This window comes from Amyelois transitella, chromosome Z (assembly GCF_032362555.1).
Source record: "Amyelois transitella isolate CPQ chromosome Z, ilAmyTran1.1, whole genome shotgun sequence".
Classification (NCBI taxonomy): Eukaryota; Metazoa; Arthropoda; class Insecta; order Lepidoptera; family Pyralidae; genus Amyelois; species Amyelois transitella.
In genome coordinates, this window is record NC_083535.1 from 12,659,503 (window position 1) to 12,682,518 (window position 23,016).

The 23,016-nt window shown below is 40.9% G+C and overlaps 1 protein-coding gene across 1 annotated transcript in view; it reads right to left on the reverse strand.

Moving 5' to 3' along the window:
• Positions 1 to 6,698: 6,698 nt before the first annotated feature.
• LOC106138986 (titin homolog) overlaps positions 6,699 to 23,016 on the reverse strand; it is a 94,994-nt gene continuing 78,676 nt past the window's right edge. Inside the window, exons 30-39 of the mRNA XM_060953678.1 lie at positions 21,506 to 21,715; positions 20,471 to 20,765; positions 17,385 to 17,517; positions 15,647 to 15,815; positions 14,958 to 14,997; positions 14,124 to 14,256; positions 11,581 to 11,737; positions 8,680 to 8,802; positions 7,540 to 8,016; positions 6,699 to 7,391 (exon numbers count right to left, since the gene is read on the reverse strand). Of these exons, the coding sequence (XP_060809661.1) occupies positions 7,595 to 8,016; positions 8,680 to 8,802; positions 11,581 to 11,737; positions 14,124 to 14,256; positions 14,958 to 14,997; positions 15,647 to 15,815; positions 17,385 to 17,517; positions 20,471 to 20,765; positions 21,506 to 21,715 (1,682 nt within the window). The 3' untranslated portion in view covers positions 6,699 to 7,391; positions 7,540 to 7,594. The remainder of the gene's footprint in view (positions 7,392 to 7,539; positions 8,017 to 8,679; positions 8,803 to 11,580; positions 11,738 to 14,123; positions 14,257 to 14,957; positions 14,998 to 15,646; positions 15,816 to 17,384; positions 17,518 to 20,470; positions 20,766 to 21,505; positions 21,716 to 23,016) is intronic.

Sequence of the window (23,016 nt, forward strand, 5' to 3'; positions counted from 1 at the left end):
CGTCCACCACCACCGACCACCACCACCGACCACCACCACCATCCACCACCACCGTCCACCACCACCGACCACCACCACCGACCACCACCACCATCCACCACCGTCCACCACCACCGTCCACCACCACCGACCACCGTCCACCACCACCGACCACCATCAACCACCACCTTCCACCACCACCATCAACACCACCTTCCACCACCACCATCCACTATCGTCCACCACCACCGACCACCGACCACCACCACCATCCTCCACCGTCCACCACCACCGACCACCGTGCACCACTACCGTCCACCACCACCGTCCACCACCACCAGCGTCCACCACCACCGACCACCACCACCGACCACCGTCCACCACCACCGACCACCACCACCGACCACCACCACCATCCACCACCGTCCACCACCACCGTCCACCACCACCGACCACCGTCCACCACCACCGACCACCATCAACCACCACCTTCCACCACCACCGTCCACCACCACCGTCCACCACCACCGACCACCGTCCACCACCACCGACCACCACCACCGACCACCACCACCATCCACCACCGTCCACCACCACCGTCCACCACCACCGACCACCGTCCACCACCACCGACCACCATCAACCACCACCTTCCACCACCACCATCAACACCACCTTCCACCACCACCATCCACTATCGTCCACCACCACCGACCACCGACCACCACCACCATCCTCCACCGTCCACCACCACCGACCACCGTGCACCACTACCGTCCACCACCACCGTCCACCACCACCAGCGTCCACCACCACCGTCCACCAACACCGTTCACCACCACCGTCCACCACCACCGACCACCATCAACCTCCACCTTCCACCACCACCATCAACACCACCTTCCACCACCACCATCCACCATCGTCCACCACCACCGTCCACTACCACCGTCCACTACCACCGTCCACTACCACCGTCCACCACCACCGTCCAACACCACCGTCCACCACCACCGACCACCAGCACCGTCCACCACCACCGACCACCAGCACCGTCCACCACCACCGTCCACCACCACCGACCACCAGCACCGTCCACCACCACCGTCCACCACCACCGACCACCATCAACCACCACCTTCCACCACCAACATCAACACCACCTTCCACTACCACCATCCACCACCGTCCACCACCAGCACCGTCCGCCACCACCGTCCACCACCACCGTCCACCACCACCGACCACCACTACCGTCTACCACCACCAGCGTCCACCACCACCGACCACAAGCACCGTCCACTACCACCATCCACCACCGTCCACCACCAGCACCGTCCGCCACCACCGTCCACCACCACCGCCCACCACCACCGACCACCACCACCGTCTACCACCACCGTCTACCACCACCGACCACCACCACCGACCACCACCACCGTCCACCACCACCGCCCACCACCACCGTCCACCACCACCGCCCACCACCACCGCCCACCACCACCGTCCACCACCGCCCACCACCACCGCCCACCACCACCGTCCACCACCGACCACCACCACCGACCAAAACCATCCACCACCACCGTCCACCACCACCGCCCACCACCACCGTCCACCACCAACCACCACCACCAACCACCTCTAACCACCACCACCGTCCACCACCATCCACCACCACGGTCCACCACCACCGTCCACCACCACCGTCCACCACCACCGACCACCAGCACCGTCCACCACCACCGTCCACCACCACCGTCCACCACCACCGACCACCAGCACCGTCCACCACCACCGTCCACCACCTCCATCCACCACCACCGACCACCACCACCGATCGGCCATCAATCCTCGTCATCAATCCTCGTCATCAATCTCATCACTCATCAACAATACATAAATTAACAAAATCGCAGGGCTGTGTTCTTCTTCTACACAATTTTTTTTTGCTTGTTTATCAAGAAAGCCTAACAACCTGTAAAATCGCCACTACGCTTACGACATCCCCGTCGAAGATGGTCCGCATCAAAATTGACAGGAACCATTTCAAGGAAGTGAGGAATATGCTCCCTTTTGTAACCTTTGTTTGGTACCGGTGCAACAAGTTGCATCAGAATGCAACTGCGCAGGTGCAACCCCGGCCTTAGCATTATTGATTGCGACCCGGCCGGCCAAACAAAAACGCAATAGAATAACATTCTTTGTTTAATAACTTTTTTTTCTCTAAAATTTCGCGTTCTAAATTTGTAAGAAATAAAACTTAGGAAGTTACAAATCGTAAATCGCGATAACAACTTTTTTAATGGTATTTTAAAATGGTTCTAAGAATTTCGCGATATGAAAGGTGAAATAAAGATAATAAATTTTTACGTACGGCTAAAACAATGTTAATCGCGCGGGCTCAAGCAAGCAATTTGATATATAATTCGCGTGATAAGTACTTTTAAGAAATCGCAAGAGCAAAAAAAAAAAAAATACACGACGAATTTTATCCACAAAAATGAATTACGCGCTTATATGCCGAAATAATGAACAAAAAAATCGCAGGCGAAAAGTCCTTATAAACTATATATTTACCTGAGTCCTCTTCAGAAAACACTCCCGAAAATCTACATTTAAATTATAAACACACTTCTAATATAAACAAAATTGATATTAAACTGTTTTTTTTATATTAATCCTTTATCTGAACAAAAAAGTAGCAAGAACTGATTTATTTCACAAGAGAGCAAAAGGCGCGAGTTAACTCCACGAGACCTAGACTACGAATGATTCCCAGAGCTAGCCTGGATCTAGACCGGGCGCTCAGACTATCTGTCCCTCTCGGAACACTAGCCCTCTCATCTGTGTCTAGGTTTTGGCGGCTATGGAGTCGCAATTTGTTAAAATGTATTTTATATTTCTTAATTTTTCTACCTTTTATTGATGGAATTTTTTTCAATTAACTTTTTTTAATTCAATTTTTTTTTCCTATATGAATTACAGGTAAAAAATTTTGGGAGCACTAATTTCAATCCAGAATTCTACTTATTTATTCTAATTTCTGTATAAACAACGTTCAAATGAAACTTTACATTATTTTTTTTAACAGCTTTCTAATTTTCCTTACATTTTTTTGTTAAGACAAATCAAACAAATGATCTAACTCAAAACAATATCAGTTATTCGCCAAAACTACGTCCAAATCAGGAGACACACAGAAAAAACTCTTAAATTGATCGAAGAAGTTAGGTAATAGAGGAATGGCCGACCGGGGTTTTGAACCAGTGACCGTGATCCCAATCTAAGCAACAGGTACCGCCGTGGTGCGTAAGCGTTCTCCCCTCCCCACTTGGGAATTGAAGAAAACGTGGTGGGCATTTTACGTGCTCAAACGTATGTTTTTATTGATATTTATCGATTCTTTTCAATCCAGAGAGAGCTATATTTAAACCGTCTCGCGGCCTCCTAAAGATATCTATTGATACAATCTTTATATTTCTGTTGGGTATCATCAGAATACATGAATCATTTCAGCATTAGTTTCTACGAATTAAAACAATCAATATGTTGGACGTGAACCGTTTTTGATACAATTTTAAGGATTTCGGTAATTTTACGACCACATTTCATCGTCTTAACATCATGTCCATTTAAATTCCATAATTATTTTACTACAACATGCTTCCTACTCCCGTCTTCGTCTACATCCACACAACTTGTTGCATGATAAAAATAATTTATGCAAGCAATATGTCTACTCCATGCCACGTAAAATGACTTAATTTCGACATCCAATCAGACTGCAGCGCGGGGCTGCATCGATTTATTCCTAGGTCCTAGATGCACTGGACCCCTGGCGGGGGGGTGCGGAGGTAAGGGGGGGCGTATTTAACATCTGTACAGGTAGATTTCCGGGTGGCGTGATGAGTTATCACTGTGTGCAAGTTATTATTTATGTGTGTGCAATATGTTTTTCAGATTATTAGGTTATCGCGCAGGGCCCGGGCAGGAGGGCCGAGATGGGGTGGCGGCAGATATTCTAGAATGTTCCAACTGCGTTGCAATTATTGATTTTATCGAGATGTGAGCTTTTGCTCTGAGCTTTGATATAGTAAATATGAAGTACATATTGTGCCGTGTGGTTCCCGGCACCAAAACGAAAAAGAATAGGACCACTCCAACTCTTTCCAATGGATGTCGTAAAAGGCGACTAAAGGATAGGCTTATAAAAGATAGATAGATAGATAGATAATTCATTTATTTGATTTGCTACACACAATTTACAATGAACATACGGAATACAAATTAATTAGGGTGTGAGTTGCAGCAATACAAAAAGGTCACAACTCAACGAATTTATTGCTATAGAGCAATACGCTGATTTTCAGTTATGACCTAGGTGCTAGTGCAGGTCAATCTGCGAATGCAAAATTGCGATCCTTTTTTTAGACGATGGGATAGCAACCTATCACTATTTGGATCTCAATTCCATCATCAAGCCGAGCAGCTGAACGTGGTTATTGAATCTTTTCGGGACTGTTGGCTCTGTCTACCCCGTGAGGGATATAGACGTGACTATATAGTTATATACTTACACTTTAATAGAGGCCCAGATTTTTCTTTATGTATACAACGATTAAACGCGAAAAAAAAACGCCAGGATAAAAGCCTAATGATGAAAATGTCCAGTGTTAAGCTAATTTCGGTTTTTACGACATCCATGGGAAAGAGAAGGAGGAGAACCTATTCTTTTTTTTATTGGTGCCGTGAACCACACGGCAATAGTTATATTGGGTAATTAAACTGAACGATGGTCAGATGACAGCAATACTGTCAGAAGGGAGACCCCCTTTTTTGTACGTGTGTAAAGACCTTCGTCTACGATTATGTGGAGCTTGAACCCACTAAAACCACACGGTGCCATCGCCTACCAGGAGAAAGAACTGCCCCTCGCTCATATTCCTGACGCGGCGGCCGCTTCCATGGCGGCCTCGGCTCGGCCGCTCTCCATGGGGTGACCCATCAGCCTTCAATTCCCCCCACTAGGGGAGGGCGCGCCTTCAACCCAGGGCCCTTTCGAAAGGCAGCAGAATAAAAGGTAGACCCCTGTGTCAAGTCAAAAACTTATCACCTGGGCCTGCTGATACCTGCATCAAATAGCAGGTGCCCATCGGCGCGACTTTTGTCTATAATAAATCTTGTAAACTTAATCTTGGAAAAATATTGCCAGCATAATGCTTTAGTATATAATAAAAAAAAAAAATACATATATACATATGTTCACGTCTATATCCCTTGCGGGGTAGACAGAGCCAATAGTCTTGAAAGGACTGAATGGCCGCGTTCAGCTATTTGGCTTAATGATAGAATTGAGATTCAAATAGTGACAGGTTGCTAGCCCATCGCCTAAAAAAGAATCCCAAGTTTGTAAGCATATCCCTTAGTCGCCTTTTACGACATCCATGGGAAAGAGATGGAGTGGTCCTATTCTTTTTTGTGTTGGTGCCGGGAACCACACGGCACCCGGGAACCACACGGCACACGGCACGGCACATAAAAAAATACTTGTTACGTATTAGACAAATTCCTCAACCTCACCTCTTTAGGTGTGTGAAGATGTGGTCAGGTTTAACGCTAAGAAGAATAAGAATGTTAAATTAACATTTTTATGCACAACACTATGCGTGTCGCGAACTAATGCAAGTTCATTGGAAAATATTTAATATCATTATGGCGTCAATAGGATTGAACCTTGCACTCGAATATCTTAATCGATCAACAATCGACCTCCTTTTTATTATCGTTAAGCATTCATGTTATACAAACATATAATCACGTCTATATCCCTTGCGCGGTAGACAGAGCTAACAGTCTTGAAAAGACTGATACGCCACTTTCAGCTATTTTGGCTTTAAGATAGAATTGAGATTTAAATACTGACAGGTTGCAAGCCCATCGCCTTAAAGAAGAATCCCAAGTTTATAAGCCTACCCCTTAGTCGCCTTTTACTACATCCATGGGAGAGAGATAGAGTGGTCCTATTATTTTTTCTATTGGTGCCGGGAACCACACGGCACATTATACATAGCATTCAAACTAAGATACTTACCTACATTCAGAAAAACTACATCACAAATTAGTTTGCTGAACCATATACATACATATATATAACTAACCATTATATATACATATAAGTATATTATAACTAAGTAATACATAACTCACTCTTCTCTGATATCCTGTAAATCTGAACAATGGTTTTAACCTAATTTGTTCTTCATTAATTAGCGAGTCCAATCAGGAAGCAGGAAAAATTGGGGCTGAAAGCCATCAGCTATGACTTTAAAGTTGAAAAGATAGATGTAGTGACTTAATCTAATCATTTATTTCTTTTGGGGAACTTGCGTCCCATAGGGATAGGCAGAAGGTATGAAATTCAGCTTCCTACCATCTCTTGCGATTTGTTTCTTACAATCTCGATCAATACGAGTGCTCCTTTTTTAAAATAATATAAATTCTTCAGCTGCCTGAATGTGCAGGATTCTTCATGACAATTTCCCTCACCGTAAGAACATCGGTTAGTATTCAAACTAATGTACATAACTTTCGAAGACTAAATCTATGCTCATATTATATAGTTGAAGATTTTGTTTGTTTGAACGCGCTAATCTCAGAAACTACTGGTTAGAATTGAAAAATTGTTTTTGTGTTGAATAGACCATTTATTCAAGACTTCAAGCAATATAACATCACGCTGCAACTATGAGGAGCAAAGAAATAATGGAAAATGTGAAAAAAACACCATTGAATGATGCCCAAAGTGACTATTTCACGCGGATGGAGTTGCGGGCACAGCTAGTCTATTATAAGGGTTATAAATAAAATAACCAGACGGTCGTAATAAGGTATATTCACAATATGTCGGTGCGCTACCAAGGACGCTTATCGTTATAATTCCACAAAGATTCAACAATGATATAACGCCATAATTACATGGCGTTTATCAGTTTTGTTTCACAATGATTGCTGATTTCTTTTATAAAAAATCTAACTGGTATTTGTCCTTTGGTTTAATATTTAGGTATACACAAACAAAAATATTATAAGATTTAACAGTTATTTTAAAAAATACGATACTAACTTTTTGTAATTGGAAATAATATATCAATTGAGCGGAATTATGGGACAAAAACCAGTAGAAAAGAGTTTTCAAACAAGAATACATACTATCATTGATTATTTATTAATTTCTGATGTTAAAACAAAAATAGTGCAATCATGTGAAACGCAATAACCTAAATGAAAACAAAAAAAAACTTAACTTAAACTCAACTATAAACACTTCGTATTACAATTAAGTTAATAAATAAAATGCCAAGAATAAATTAAAAACAAAAATCCCATCCATCGCTGTTTCCTTAAAAAACCTGAAATGAATAAATTATTAAAATTAAAAAGAAAACGTTATTAATGTAAACGCGCAGCTTAAATAAATCGCTCAGCTAAGAATCGAAAACAAAAAATAGGGTACCCCAATTCGCTTTGCATGTAGCAATTAATTTTGCAAAACCTTACATATTTATGTCGACGATTCAGCAGGTAAGTTGGACCTCTCCCTTTCGATCTTCTATCAGTCTCTAGAAGAAGAAGGAGCTCTTCTTCTATACCCGAAAGACCTCCTCGGTGATGGGCTGATAGCTCTGACCCCAGCGTAGAATTTCCCCTTCTGAGTTATGACTTCCAGTCTAGCGGTTGCTTCTGCCCTGCCATAATCATTTTCCAAAGTTATTCTATAGAGACCAACGTCTTCAATTGAGACTTGTTCTATTTCTAAGATTCTGAGGATCTCGTCCTTCTCCCTGATGGTAACTCTTGATGATGGGGTGACGATGACACCGTCTTTGTCCCACGTGGCCCAGGGCGCGGGGAGACCTTTGACGGCGCATTGGAACACGACAGTTTCACCTTCCTCGACGACTTTGTTGAAGGGATAGGTGTAGAATTTAGGCGCCATTTGCCGGGACGGACTGCAGAGGCGCCTGGGGTCAGGTCCTGGAACATGAAGAAGACGGTTGAGTGACAACAGTTTTTCATTTGAAATGAGTAATTGTATAAAAGGTTATTGTTCAAACTTGGTATTGGTCTCTTTCGCATGGATGTCGTAAAAGGCGATTAAGAGATTAGACATATCAAGTAACTTGGCCATCCAGGATCATGATCAAACGTACACCCCGGGCTTATCATCAGAAAAGTGAGGATGTGCCTGGGACTAACGCTAGGTGGAAGAACAAAGATATATGGATGACTTTCTTTTTTTTTTCATTTTTATCCTAACTTATATTATTAATGCGTAAGTTTCTTTAGTTTATTTATTTGTTTTTTTTTGTTGTCTCTTCACGCGTTATCTACTGAACCAATATTCGTGCGACTTTGCGTATATATAATTATGGTCACGTTTATATCCCTTACGGGGTAGACAGAGCTAACAGCCTTGAAAAGACTGAATGGCCACGTTCAGCTATTTGGCTTAATGATAGAATTGAGATTTAAATAGTGACAGGTTGCTAGCCTAGCGCCTAAAAAAGAATCCCAAGTTTGTAAGCCTATCCCTTAGTCGCCTTTTACGACATCCATGGGAAAGAGATGGAGTCGTCCCATTCTTTTTTGTATTGGTGCCGTGAACCACACGGTTCTTTAGTAGGTGACGCTAATTACCTGGTGTCCTAGAAACTGATCTTGCTGGGGTGGTCCGGGGGGTGGAGCGCGGAGTGGAGGCTGCTGAGAGAAGCGCGGGGGGGCGCCGCAGACGCTGGCTCAGGGTGTTGGGTTCCCCGGGAGCTGGTAATAAAGAATTACATATTTCTATACATATGGTCACGTCTTTATCCCTTGCGGAGTAGATAGAGCCAACAGTCTTGAAAAGACTGTATGGCCACTTTCAGTTATTTGGCTTAATGATAGAATTGAGATTCAAATGGTGACAGGTTGCTAGCCCATCGCCTTAAATAGAATCCCAAGTTTGTAAGCCCATCCCTTAGTCGCCTTTTACGACATCCACGGGAAAGAGATGGAGTGGTCCTATTCTTTTTTAATTGGTGCCGAGAACCACACGGCACTACATACATATTTATATGATGTAAGCAATTGCACGTACAATACATACATACAAAGAAATCATGCCTCTTTGTTTCTTTTGTCACGATATCTGCATACTTCTTTCGCTTCATCCACATTCATAGATCTCTTCATGCAAGTTTTGCGATTTAGTACCAATTCTTATTTTTTTGCACGGCACCATTAAAAATCTTGACCTGACAAATTTCAAACAGGAACAAAATCCGTTCACAACTTTCCGAGATTAATGCAAGACATACAGACAGTGAAAATAAGACTTTATTATATGTAGTGATAGTGATGAGGGAATGCTTAGACTCAGATACGTGTATTTTTGAGATAATACTTTTATGCAGATTTTATTTATTATTTATTTCATTAGTAGTCATCGCATTAGTAAAATCTGTAATGATATTAGGTTTCAAGTATATTGGGTATATTGTCTGGAACTGGGAGGTAAAATGACCTATTTCATTTTTTTTAGATAATAGGCGTAGACATTATTCCAAATTGAAAAAAATAAAAAACTACATTTAAACATAATTACATACCGCCTTAACCCCTCATTTTTAAGCCAACGGTCAACATTACAATCGGAAGTTCCCCATCACGAGGGAGATATAATTTAGACAAAGAGTCGGGTTCTAGCCCTCTCAAAACCAATCAAAGCCTTTAATATCGTACGTTGTTAAATAAAAAAATATATACGGGACAAATTACACAAATCGAGTTAGCCTCGAAGTAAGTTCGAGAATTGTGTTACGAGATACTAACTCAACGATACTATATTTTATCAGTGAAAGTTCTTTTCTCATCATGCCCTGGCCGGGATTCGAATCCGGGACCACCGGTGTCACAGACAAGCGTAGGTACTACCGCTGCGCCACAGAGGCCGTCAAATAAATAAATCATTTCGTTCGTTGATTGAGCTTCTGTTTAAGTTTTGACCATAGTAACTCCATGCTTTTTTGCATTGCTACTCTTGCAGAGCGAATATGTCAAGAAAATGATAAATAAATAAAATAGTTACATACATACATATATACATAAAAAATCACGCCTCTTTCCCGGAGGGGTAGGCAGAGACTACCTCTTTCCACTTGCCACGATCTCTGCATACTTCCATCGCTTCATCCACATTCATAACTCTCTTCATGCAAGCTCGGCGGTTTCGAGTACTTTTGACCTGACCCTTTGCCAGGACGTCCTTAATTTGATCAAGATACCTTCGTCTACCGTGGCGTGTGGTTCCCGGCACCATTACAAAAAAGAATAGGACAACTCCATCTCTTTCCCATGTCGTAAAAGGCTACTAAGGGATAGGCTTACAAACTTGGGATTCTTTTTTAGACGATGGGCTAGCAACCTGTCACTATTTGAATCTCAATTCTATCATTAAGCCAAATAGCTGAACGTGGCCACTCAGTCTTTTCAAGACTATTGGCTCTGTCTACCTCGCATGGGATATAGACGTGACCATATGTATGTATGTATGTACCTTCGTCTACAAAATAAATAGTTGAATACAAAGATGCCGTTAAATAGATGAATACAAAGGTGACCGAATTGCAGTAACCCACGCCCTTGCAAACAAAGCTCACATCGGAATATGCGCAGACGGGAGACCCGGGCCCAGGCGTTATTAAATCTAGGCACAGCTCATAAATCAATATGGCCAGGATGCAATAAGAGGGGGAAGGGGGGGTGCAAGGAAGGTGGGGGGGAGGGATGAAGCGTGAAGCGTGCGTGCATCAAACAGTGCAGCAGTGGAATGGGTTCACCCTACAAGGGGGTGAGTTGGGGGGGTTTGCGTGGGGGTAGAATTCTGGGTATCCAATATGTGCTAGTACCCACACTCACTCCAACAGGATGTAATAACAAGACGAAGGTGTGTTGCAAATGTATGTTTCCCTTTGTGAATGTAAACGTTGCGATTAGAGTAAGTATATTTTTGCAGAAGGTGCACCATTTAAAAAAATAGGTAATGATAGTCATACATACGTACATACATATAATCACGTCTATATCCCCTGCGAGGTAGACAGAGCCAACAGTCTTGAAACGACTCAAAGGCCACGTTCAGTTATTTGGCTTAATGATAGAATTGAGATTCAAATAGTGACAGGTTGCTATTCCATCGCCTAAAAAAGAATCTTTCCCAAGTTTGTAAGCCTATCCCTTAGTCGCCTTTTACGACATCCATGGGAAAGACATGGAGTGGTCCTACTCTTTTATGTAGTGGTGCCGGGAACCACACGGCACTTCCATCAACAATACCATCCAAAGTATCTTCCCACCAACCTTGACAACCATGTGGTTTATCTTCTGCCAGACAACTTTCAAGTATTTTTTTTTTAAATAAGTGTATATAGTTTGCACGAAGGACTTTACTAAAACAGCGAAGCGAGGCTTTGACGCTCCTGATAGATAGAAGTATGGCTCTGCTCTCACGCATATGGAATCTGAAATAGAGGAACAGTGTTGCCAACATAACAAACTCACGATAAACCACGAGGCAGGCGGTCGACGTGGCTTTGCCGAGGCTATTGGCCGCCTGACAGGTATAAGTCCCCTCGTCTTCAGCGGTCACCTGCTTTATCTTCAACCTAGCTGTTCCGTCTTCGCACGTCCATTCGAAGTCTGGGTTCTCGCGGATCAGCTGTAAAGATAAAATTGATGTAGCTTGCTTATAGAGAAGAAGTACGCAGAGATCGTGACACGTGGAAAGATTCAGTCTCCACTATATCACGGGAAAGAAGGCGTGATTTTACGTATTTATATTTATGGGTTTATGAATCGAATACATACATATAATCACGTCTATATCCCTTGCGGGGTAGACAGAGCCAACAGTCTTGAAAATACTAATAGGCCACGTTTAGCTGTTTGGTCCAACGATAGAATTGAAATTCAAATAGTGACAGGTTGCCAGCCCATCGCCTAAAAGAAGAATCCCAAGTTCACAAGCTTATCCCTTAGTCGCCTTTTACGACATCCATGGGAACGACATGGAGCGGTAGGTACTTTTTTATTATTGGCGCTCGGAACCACACTATATGAATCAAATCTGTTTTTAATTATCCTCTTTTCAACAGCTAAGACCCATAAATTTCTCAGCTGGATATTTCGACCTAGACCAGTTTTATCAAAGTCTCGGATGCAACCATAACAATGTCATCGGTAGACTTGTGGTTATTTTAGCTAAGCTACGCTTTTAAAGACCGTAAAAGTAAGGAAAAAATAGTAGACTAAAAAAAGTACTTTTTTTTCAAGTAATTTTTCAAATACGTATTTACATAAGCACAATATTATCGGAGAAACACTCAATCAGGATTAATCTAATTAATTATGCCAATTAGCAGTAAAAGATTGAAAAAAAAGGCTTCACCCAATAAAAATCGTCTCTACAAAAAATTAAGGAAAATATTCTTAATAACTTGCGTAGGTAGGTACAAGTACCTCCTATCGACAACGTTAAGATTCTTTCAGACGTTATTCACAAAAAATACCCTAAAATATTTTATCCTCTTAGTAAATAGCGAAATGTTTTCATTAAAATCATTCCCTTTCTAGTACCATAATCTCTGAACTAAGCTGCGCTCAGACAGACCCTTGTTAGGGGAACGTGGTCGCCACACACACAAACAACTTTGATAATTTAGGCAATAATTGAAACCGACAAAATTGAAACTACCTCCCATATTTACTGAGCATTTCACTTTGATGTCCATAGCATAGCAAATTAATCATGGTCTGATGCATTCAATACGGTTTATTGAAAACACTGAAGGCCTATTCTAGAAAATAATTTTTCGTTTTGCGACAACAGAAAAAATTATTCCTCCTGACTTAAGTCCCGGTTGCATCCTCACCGCTCTGGAGAGGCGCCCGGCGTATGCCTTTTACCATGGTTCCTGGATTGGGTGAGTCAGGTTTTTACACGAAGCGACTCCCATGAGACCTTACAAGAAGCGACTCTCATCTAACCTCTGCAACCTTTGCAGGAGAACTTAACCCGTATTGGATCGATCATGGTTACACATCCGGTTGCCTGAATGTGCAGGTTTCCTCACGATGTTTTCCCTCACCTTAACAAGTTGAGACGCAAAAAAATACGTAGTAGGAAACCGATCATCAGTCGAAAAAAAAATCAAATCAGACTAAAGAATAATAAAACGTTTTTTTTCCGGATAATTAACAAAATTAATGTTAACTATTCACTTAGTCGCCTATTATGGACATTCATTGAAAAGTTAAGGAGTATTCCTGAAGAAGAAGTTGTGTTAATATTAGCATAGTTATTAAAAAGACACCGGCTTAATGTGAGCAAGACTTACTTACCTCATAATTAAAAAATCTAACTTAAAAAAAACATACCTACAGTGTGGATTATTTTTGAGAATAAAACCCTAATTAAATTGTTGCCTCAGTGCTCCCAGCAATAGACTTAAACCCTAGGCCGGACGCAATTACAGGGGACCTAATAATAACACCCTGATTGAAAACCGGTTTGTTATTTACTAGCTTTGACACGCGGCTTCGCTTGCTATGTGGAGATTAGTACTTTTTTCAATGAGGGATCATGTCATCTAAGTATACACTTAACTTAGTTTGGGTTTCAATTACGGGGGAACTTTTTATAATAACGATAGGGAGCTTTAGACGACTGATTTATAATTTACTAGTATTTTCGCGGGGATTCGCTCCCGTGCGTTATTCTAGAAAAAAAGTATATTCTATATAAATATGTGCCAAATTTCGTGAAAATTGGTCCAATAAATAGTTTTTGTGTTTATTCGTTACAAAGATACAAATCTATTCTCTTTATTATAAGCTTAGACTAGCTTTCACTCGCGGATTCGCTTGTATATCACTAATGTATGTAAGTAATTACGAGTTAAAACGATGACTGTACTCAGTTAGGAAAATGTGAAAAATACGGGTATAATAATCATCATCCTTGAGCTTGACTTCAATTATGTCCAAACTAACTATTCCACGCGGACGAAGTTGCGGGCACAGCTGGTCAATTATATAATACTCACGTCGGCGTAGTGGAACCATCTAATGTCAGGATCGGGGTGGCCGGAGACACGGCATTCGAACTCTATGGCGTCACCATCATAGCACAGCAAATCAGTCAGCTCCCGCTCAAACCGGGGTATCACTTCCACACGCCTGACAGGACAAAAAGTGATGATGAATAAATGATGAACCATGTTTTTAAAGATCCACTCAATTCAATTCTTTTTTCTCTGACATATGCCGTATGGTTCCCGGCACCGATACAAAAAAAAGAATAGGACCACTCCATCTCTTTCCCATGGATGTCGTAAAAGGCGACTAAGGGATAGGCTTACAAACTTTGGATTCTTTTCTAGGCGATGGGCTAGCAACCTGTCACTCTTTGAATCTCAATTCTATCATTAAGCCAAATAGCTGAACGTGGCCATTCAGTCTTTTCAAGACTGTTGGCTCTGTCTACCCCGCAAGGGATATAGACGTGACCATATGTATGTATGTATGGGACATATCAAACATCACTTAATAATTGTCATATCTTTTGATTTCACAACATTGGTTAACGTCAAATAAATAACTTAAAACTAAGTATACTGTCGATTCCAAAGCTTCAGTACAGAAGAAGCGGCAACAAACTGCACTGCAACATTTTCTTCATCGTTTCCATTGTTGAGGAAAACCTCCCTATATATTTTTCTCAAAATCAATAGTAAATCATAAATCAAATTGTGAAAAGCCCTCATCCGAATGAACGGTCAATTCGAAAGACATACTATGACTTCAGAGCGTCAGCTTATGTTGGATTTTGGGAATTCTCATGGGAATGAAAATCCGGACGAAACAAAGTGAAAACATACCCATATCGGATGTTGTGCGCATCATCAGCGGATGTTGGATCTGCAACAAAATAATAATAAAATAAAATCTCATAAATCTGCAACAATAAAATAATAAAATAAAATCTCATAATTTTGTGACACTGGAGGGTTCGAATCTCGGCTAGGGCATGATCAGAAACGAACTATTTCTAATTGGCCTGGGTCTTGGATGTTTTAGTTCAATTCCCGGCTATGATATGATCAGAAACTAACTTTTTATAATTGGTTTGTGTCTTGAATGTCTTAATATATAGTTACGAGATACTAACCTCAACGATACTATATTTCATAATAAATACTTATGTAGTATAATAGTTAAGGGATAGGCTTACAAACTTGGGATTCTTTTTTAGGCGATGGGCTAGCAACCTGTCATTATTTGAATCTCAATTCTTTCATTAAGCTAAATAGCTGAACGTGGCCATTCAGTCTTTTTAAGACTGTTTGCTCTGTCTACCCCGCAAGGGACATAGACGTGACCATATGTATGTATAATAGTTAAAAACATCCAAGACCCAGGACAGTCATAGAAAGTTAGTTTCTTATCATGCCGTGGCCGGGATTTGAACCCGATAAGGGTCCCTGCCTACCTCTTTCGCTTCATCCAAATCCATCACACTGTCATACTAACTCATTCCAGTCCCGTACAACGTGACAATATGTATTACCTTTAGCCAAAATTTGCAGCGATATGATGGCCTTGGCTTCACCATGGTCGTTCTTGGCCACCACGGAGTAAGTGCCAGTGTAGTCCAGTTTCGCGTGGGGGATCTCAAACCTGTACTCGGGACCGGCGCCGACCCTTTTGAAGTGCGTCGCGTCGCGATAGTAATCCGGCTGATGACAAAACAGAGGGTTCATTTCAGATACCACAAGTCTACTGGTGCCGGGAACCACACGGCACTAACAGAAAAAAGAATAGTAGATACCACTCCATCACTTTCCCATGGATGTCGTTAATGTCGACTAAGACTTATAAACTTGAGCCACGGATGTCGTAAAAGTCGACTAAGGGATAGGCTTATAAACTTGGGATTCTCCTTTAAGGCGATGGGCTAGCAACCTGTCACTATTTGAATCACAATTCTATCATTAGGTTGAAACAGCTGAACGTGGCCTATCAGTCTTTTCAAGACTGTTGGCTCTGTCTACCCAGCAAGGGATATAGACGTGATGATATGTATGTATGTTTGTTTGAAGTCTAATGGTGAAGATTACGCCAAATTCAAAGCTTCAATTGCATACATACATATTATCACGTAGGCAAGCGAGGTAGACAGAGCCAAGTCTTGAAAAGACCGAAAAACCATGCTCACCTGAAGAGCTTTATACTGGAATTGAGATTCAAATAGTGACAGGTTGCAAGCCTATGAGAAAATTCCCAAGTTTATTAGCCTATCTCTTAGTCTTTTTACGACACCCACGGGAAAGAGATAAAGTGGTCCTTTTCTTTAATGCCATGGTAACCACACGGCACAACTGCAGTTCTTCTATATTGAAAACGTTCTTTCAGATTGACCTGGATCATTGATAACACATGTTAAGCAGCCCCGAGGGCGGTCACCACTTGGATGGGTGTCCACAAGAACCATTTCCCGAACTCCTCTGTGCTTCGGAAGGCTCTTTAAACCGTTCACTAGATGGTAGTCGTTAAGCCATATGGATAAATTGTTTTAGACTAAATCAAATTTATTTTTTTACCGGACGGGTTTCTTGCATGTTGATGCTACGCAAGGCTTGTAGAATTTTTGTGATTATCTTTTTTTTTTTTTCATTTTTATAAGCAGTTTTAGTTTTGAATTTGAGTTCAATTTAATTAAGTTTTCCATTTTATTGTTTTCATATTTTAATGTAAATAAAGTGACGGACAAAAAATTATGATATTAATTATATCTATATTCATACAAGTATAAAATAACTGCTTTGGTAAGTTAACATTTTAGTTATTAACATTTTAAACTAATCATAATTCTTTAAAAAACAAAATAATAAATTTAACAACAACGACTCACTTAGTAGATGAAGTTACAGGAATAGAAAAGGGTATGTTAAGATGGTTTGGTCATGTGGAGAGGATGAATGAAAGCAGGTTGACTAAGCAGATATACAAAGAGAGTGTGGAGGGAAAAGTCGGAGTGGGAAGACCTAGACGAACGTATCTTGATCAAATTAACGACGTCCTGGCAAAGGGTCAGGTCAAGAGTACCCGAAACCGCCGAGCTTGCATGAAGAGAGTTGTGAATGTGAATGAAGCTAAGGAAGCATGCAGAGGTCGTGCCAAGTGGAAAGAGGTAGTCTCTGCCTACCCCTCCGGGAAAGAGGCGTGATTTTATATATATATGTATGTATGTATGTCTCACTGTCGCTGTTTGCTTATGTATGTACTCGTATGTATGTACAACTCACTTTGAGGAAGTCTCTCAGCCAATAGACATCCGGCTTTGGATCTCCCACCACCTCACATTCAATGATGACGGTGTCACCTTCATGAGCCTCGCTGGACCTGGGTTTCCTTATGAACATCGGTTCTTTTGAATACCTGCATATAAAAAAGTTAACTCATTAATATCATCAATATGTTCTAGACATTCGATTTGGAGTGGAACATATTTATATTAGTTACACCGACTTGCTTAAAACATTGAAATAGATAAGGTTTAGGTGGTATCCTGTAGAAGACACATACACTTGCTATCAATCAGCGATGTTGCAATACGTGTGGTCACGTCTATATCCCTTGTGGGGTATACAGAGCCAACAGTCTTGAAATTGATAGGCCACGTTCAGCTATTCGGCTTTATGATAGAATTGACATTCAAATAGTGGCAGGTTGCTATCCCATCGCCTAAAAAAAGAATTCCAAGTTTTTAAGCCTATCCCTTAGTCGCCGTTTACGACATCCATGGTAAAAAAAATGGAGTGATCCTATTAATTTTTCTGTTGGTGCCGGAAGAGAGATGGAGTGGTTCTATTCTTTTTTGTATTGGTGCCGGGAACCACACGACACCGAATGGTATCGAAGAAGATTTATACACCTTCTTCAATACACCTGAGTGCAATCATCAACCATTCTTCTAGAACGTCTGTCGAAGAAGATTTACACCTTCTTCAATATACCTATTTGAATCTCAATTCTATCATTAAGCCAAACAGCTGAACGTGGCCTATCAGTCTTTTCAAGGCTGTTAACTCTGTCTACCCCGTAAGGGATAAAGACGTGATCATTATGTATGCATGTACAATATACCTGAGTGCACCTACATAGAAGATTCTAGCACAATTGCTGACCCTAATACGTAACCGTAAACGTAATATTGCACACAATTGACACTTGCTATCATAAAGATTGACAGCTTCCTTGCGTTTCATTAGCGGTGCATCTAAATCGCCCTGAACGATTGGAACAGATGATATTGTTGAAGACTATTAGGAACTTTATATCGTAATAGTCTCAAACGACTGTATATATATATATATATATATATATATATATATATATATATATATATATATATATATATATATATATATATATATATATATACATTATTGAAGCAAAGGAAATATGCAGAGATCGTGGCAAGTGGAAAGAGGTAGTCTCTGCCTACCACTCCGGGAAAGAGGCGTGATTTAATGTATGTATGTATATATATATATATATATTTATATATATGATTTTGAATAGATACACCTTTACCTTTCTCATTGCTCTGTACCTACACAATAGGTCCTAGTAGCAACTTATAGTTTTACTAGCTGTGCCCGCGACTTCGTCCGCGTGGAATAGTTATTTTGGGCATCATTGAAGCCCTCAAAGATGAATAATTTTCCCCGTCTTTTTTTCACATTTTCCATTATTACTTCGCTCCTAAAAGTTACAGCGTGATGTTATATAGCCTAAAGCCTTCCTCGATAAATTGTCTATTCAACAAAAAAAGAATTTTTCAATTCGAACCAGTAGTTTCTGAGATTAGCGCCTTCAAACAAACAAACTCTTCAGCTTTATAATATTAGTATAGATATGAATACTAGACGCCACCCGCGACTTCATCCGCGTGGAATTAATCCCGCGGGAACTCCGGGATAAAAAGTTATATTTAGTTTATTCTGGGTCTTTAGCTACCTACATACCAAATTTCATCGTAATCGGTTCAGTACTTTTTGCGTAAAAGGGTAACAAACATCCATACTGATATCCTGATATACTCACAAACTTTCGCATAATTATAATATTAGTAGTATATTCAATTTGTAAATAGCGTTGTGGGATGCATAATCAATACATATAATAAAACATAAAAAAAAATTGTCTGTAAACTGTGAATATTTTCAAACAAATAATTTGTAATGATGAGAAAATAGTGAACGAGCAAAGAATTTGAAAAAGAAAGTTTGTTTTTATGTTTGTTTGTACACGATAATCTCCGGAACTACTAAACGAATTGAATGAAATTTTTTTTAGCGTTTAGCTCTTATGCCTGGCCAATTTATAGGGTATAACTCGGGATACTTCTTTTAGGCGATAGGCTAGCAACAATCTTGTTTGTGGTAGTGCCGTGTGGTTCTCATACATTCATACATATAATCACGTCAATATCCCTTGCGGGGTAGACAGAGCCAACAGTATTAAAAAAACTAATAGGCCACGTTCAGCTGTTTGCCTTAATGATAGAATTGAGAATCAAACAGTGATAGGCTGCCAACCTATCGCCTAAAAAAGAATCCCAAGTTTATACCTAAGCCTATCCCTTAGTCGCCTTTTACGGCATCCATGGGAAAGAGATGGAGTGGTCCTATTCTTTTTCGTATTGGTGCCGGGAACCACACGGCACAGTTTAACTAGAGTCGTTTATTTAAACTCATGTTGCATACTTGACCCCATTCACATCAATCAATGCAATGAAGATTGATAGATGCACTCACGTGTCTATTAGAAACGATAGAATAACCCTCAGGAACCTATGACGTTAGATCATATGATTTTGACGGCTTCTGTGGCGCAGCGCTAGTACGCTTGTCTGTGATACCGGAGGTCCCGGGTTCGAATCCCGGCCAGGGCATGATGAGAAAAGAACTTTCTCTTATTGGCCTGGGTCTTGGATTTTCATCTATATATATAAGTATTTATTATAAAATATAGTATCGTTGATTTAGTATCTCGTAACACAAGTCTCGAACTTATTTCGAGGCTTTATACTAGCTGTGCCCGCGACTTCGTCCGCGTAGAATATTAATTTTGATCATCATTGAAGCCCTCAAGGATGAATAATTTACCCCTTTTTTTCACATTCTTCACTATTTCTTCGCTCATAATAGTTGCAGCGTGATGTTATATAGCCTAAAGGCTTCCTCGACAAATTGTCTATTCAACACAAAAAGAATTTTTCAATTCGAACCAGTAGTTCCTTAAATTAGCGCGTTCAAACAAACAAACAAACTCTTCACCTTTATAATATTAGTATCGTTATATATGACAAAAAATATATACTCACGGCACATCAGGACTGCATACAATCGGCGGAGACCTCTTCTTCTCACTCTCTGTTCCACCACCAACAACTTCCACCTTTCCCGACGTGGAAGCCCTGCCGACTTCGTTCGAAGCTGTGCACGTGTAAATGCCAGCATCACGAGGAGTCACGAAGGCCAAGGCCAGTTCTATTTGCCCGTCACGATCCAGGGTCATAATGGCCCGGCGGCTCGGTCTAAGGCGTACTCCGTCGCGGTACCAAGTCACCCCCACTGAGGGGTAGGCTTCGACCACTGCTGATATTCTTAGTTCTTCACCTGTTGAATTTTTAAATTAGTTAGTATCTTTAATAAATTGTATTCTTTATACAAACATTTTCTTTTAACTTTTCACGAATTTTGTGAAAAGAGAACTGCCACAAACTCAAAAATGTTCTCCTAGTTTTTACTAAAATAGCCGCATCAAAATCGGTTCAGCGAAACGCGAGACAATCGCGGACGAAAGTACATACGTACAGGTCAAACGTGAGCCCCATACTTCTTCTCAGATTTTGGCTAAAACCATGACAAACAGCTGAGCGTGGCAGTTTTTCCGAAACTATTGGCTCTGGCTACCCCGCAAGGGATATAGACGTGACTAACTATACGTATGTATATATATATGTGTGTATATACGGAACAAATTACAATTATTGAGTTAGCCTCGAAGTAAGTTCGAGAAGTTCGCGCTAATCTCAGGAACTACTGGTTCGAATTGAAAAACTTTGTGTTGAATAGACAATTTATCGAGGAAGGCTTTAGGCTAATAACATCACGCTGCAACTATTAGGAGTGAAGAAATAATGGAAAATGTGAAAAAAACGGGGATAATTATTCATCCTTGAGGGCTTCAATGATGCCCAAATAACTATACCACGCGGACGAAGTCGCGGGCACAGCTAGTATAAGGCCTCGAAGTAAGTTCTAAACTTGTGTTACGAGATACTAACTCAACGGTACTATATTTTATAAACGTATTTACATATAGTCATAATCCAGATATCTGTATCAAACCTCACCTTCATTCAACCTGTACATAGGTTCTAATCCACAGCAGAATTCCGGTGCCACGTATGCCCTTATCCCCTTATCTACGACCAGGTTGCATCTGCAACTTATCGCGCCGCTGGTGTTCCTCGCCAGGACCTCGTAGACCCCACCATCCTCCAGGGTAGTGGGCGCAATCTCCAGGGTGTGGAAATGCTCATCTTGCGATTTCGTGTGTCGTTCTGTTGAACAGCATAAGTTCATGATTACGAGTAGATATAAATAAATAAAATATTATATACGGGACAAATTGCACAGATTGAGTTAGCCTCGAAGTTAGTTCGAGACTTGTGTTACGAGATACTAACTCAACGATACTATATTTTATAATAAATACTACTAATTATATAGATAAATATCCAAGACCCAGGCCAATCAGAAAAAGTTCTTTTCGCAGCATGCCCTGGCCGGGATTCGAACCCGGGAACCCGGTGTCACTGACAAACGTACTACCGCTGTGCCAGAGAGGCCGTCAAATTATTTATTATATATATATAGGTACATCAAAGAAATGGTTGACTAAGCAGGTATGCAAGGTGAATGTGGAGGGAAAGGTTGGAGTGGAAAGGCCTAGACGAACGTATCTTGATTAAATTAAGGACGTCCTGGCAAAGGGTCAGGTCAAGAGTACCCTAAACCGCCGAGCTTGCATGAAGAGAGTTAGGAATGTGAATGATGGGAAGGAGGTATGCAGAGATCGTGGCAAATGGAAAGATATAGTCTCTGCCTACCCCTCCGGGAAAAAGGCGTAATTTTGTGTATGTATGTATTAAGGAAAATAACAATAAAACTTCAAATAAAGATAAATTACATTTAAATGCCGTGTGGTTCGACCAGAATGGGACCAGTCCTTGTCTTTCCTATGTGCATCGTAGAAAGCAACTAAGGGTGAGGTTAAATAAGCTTGGGATTCTTCTCGTAAACAGCGACTGGCTAGCAGCTATTTTAATCTCAATTCCATTAGTATGCCATACACCTATGGACGTGACAGTCTTTTCAAGACTGTTGGCTCTGTCTGCCCCGCTTGCCTCGTTCATAAACATAAAGGATGATTATTATGAATATCATGTAGTAGAATTCGTTGGGAAACAGGGGTAGCAACCTGTCACTATTTAAATCTCATTTTTTTCATTAAAACAAACAGCTGAACGTGGCCCATCAGTCTTTTGATAACTGTTGGCCCTGTCTGCCCCGCAAGGTATGTAGACGTGATTATAATTGTTATGTAACGTGATAGAAATAATAAGGTTATAAATATATTGATAAAATAATAAAGAGAAGTCATATATATATTAGTCATATATCAGAAGTCTAGACTTCTGATACTTAATTCAAGGTCATGATTATCAAGAGTAGTCTATCAAAAAAACAAAATCAAAAGGAAATTAGTTCCTAGAAACATATTAAGCTCCAAAAATAAAGTGAAATATTTTGTTCACAAATTCATAGAAAATTACATCTTTTTATGGATTGATCCTCTTAA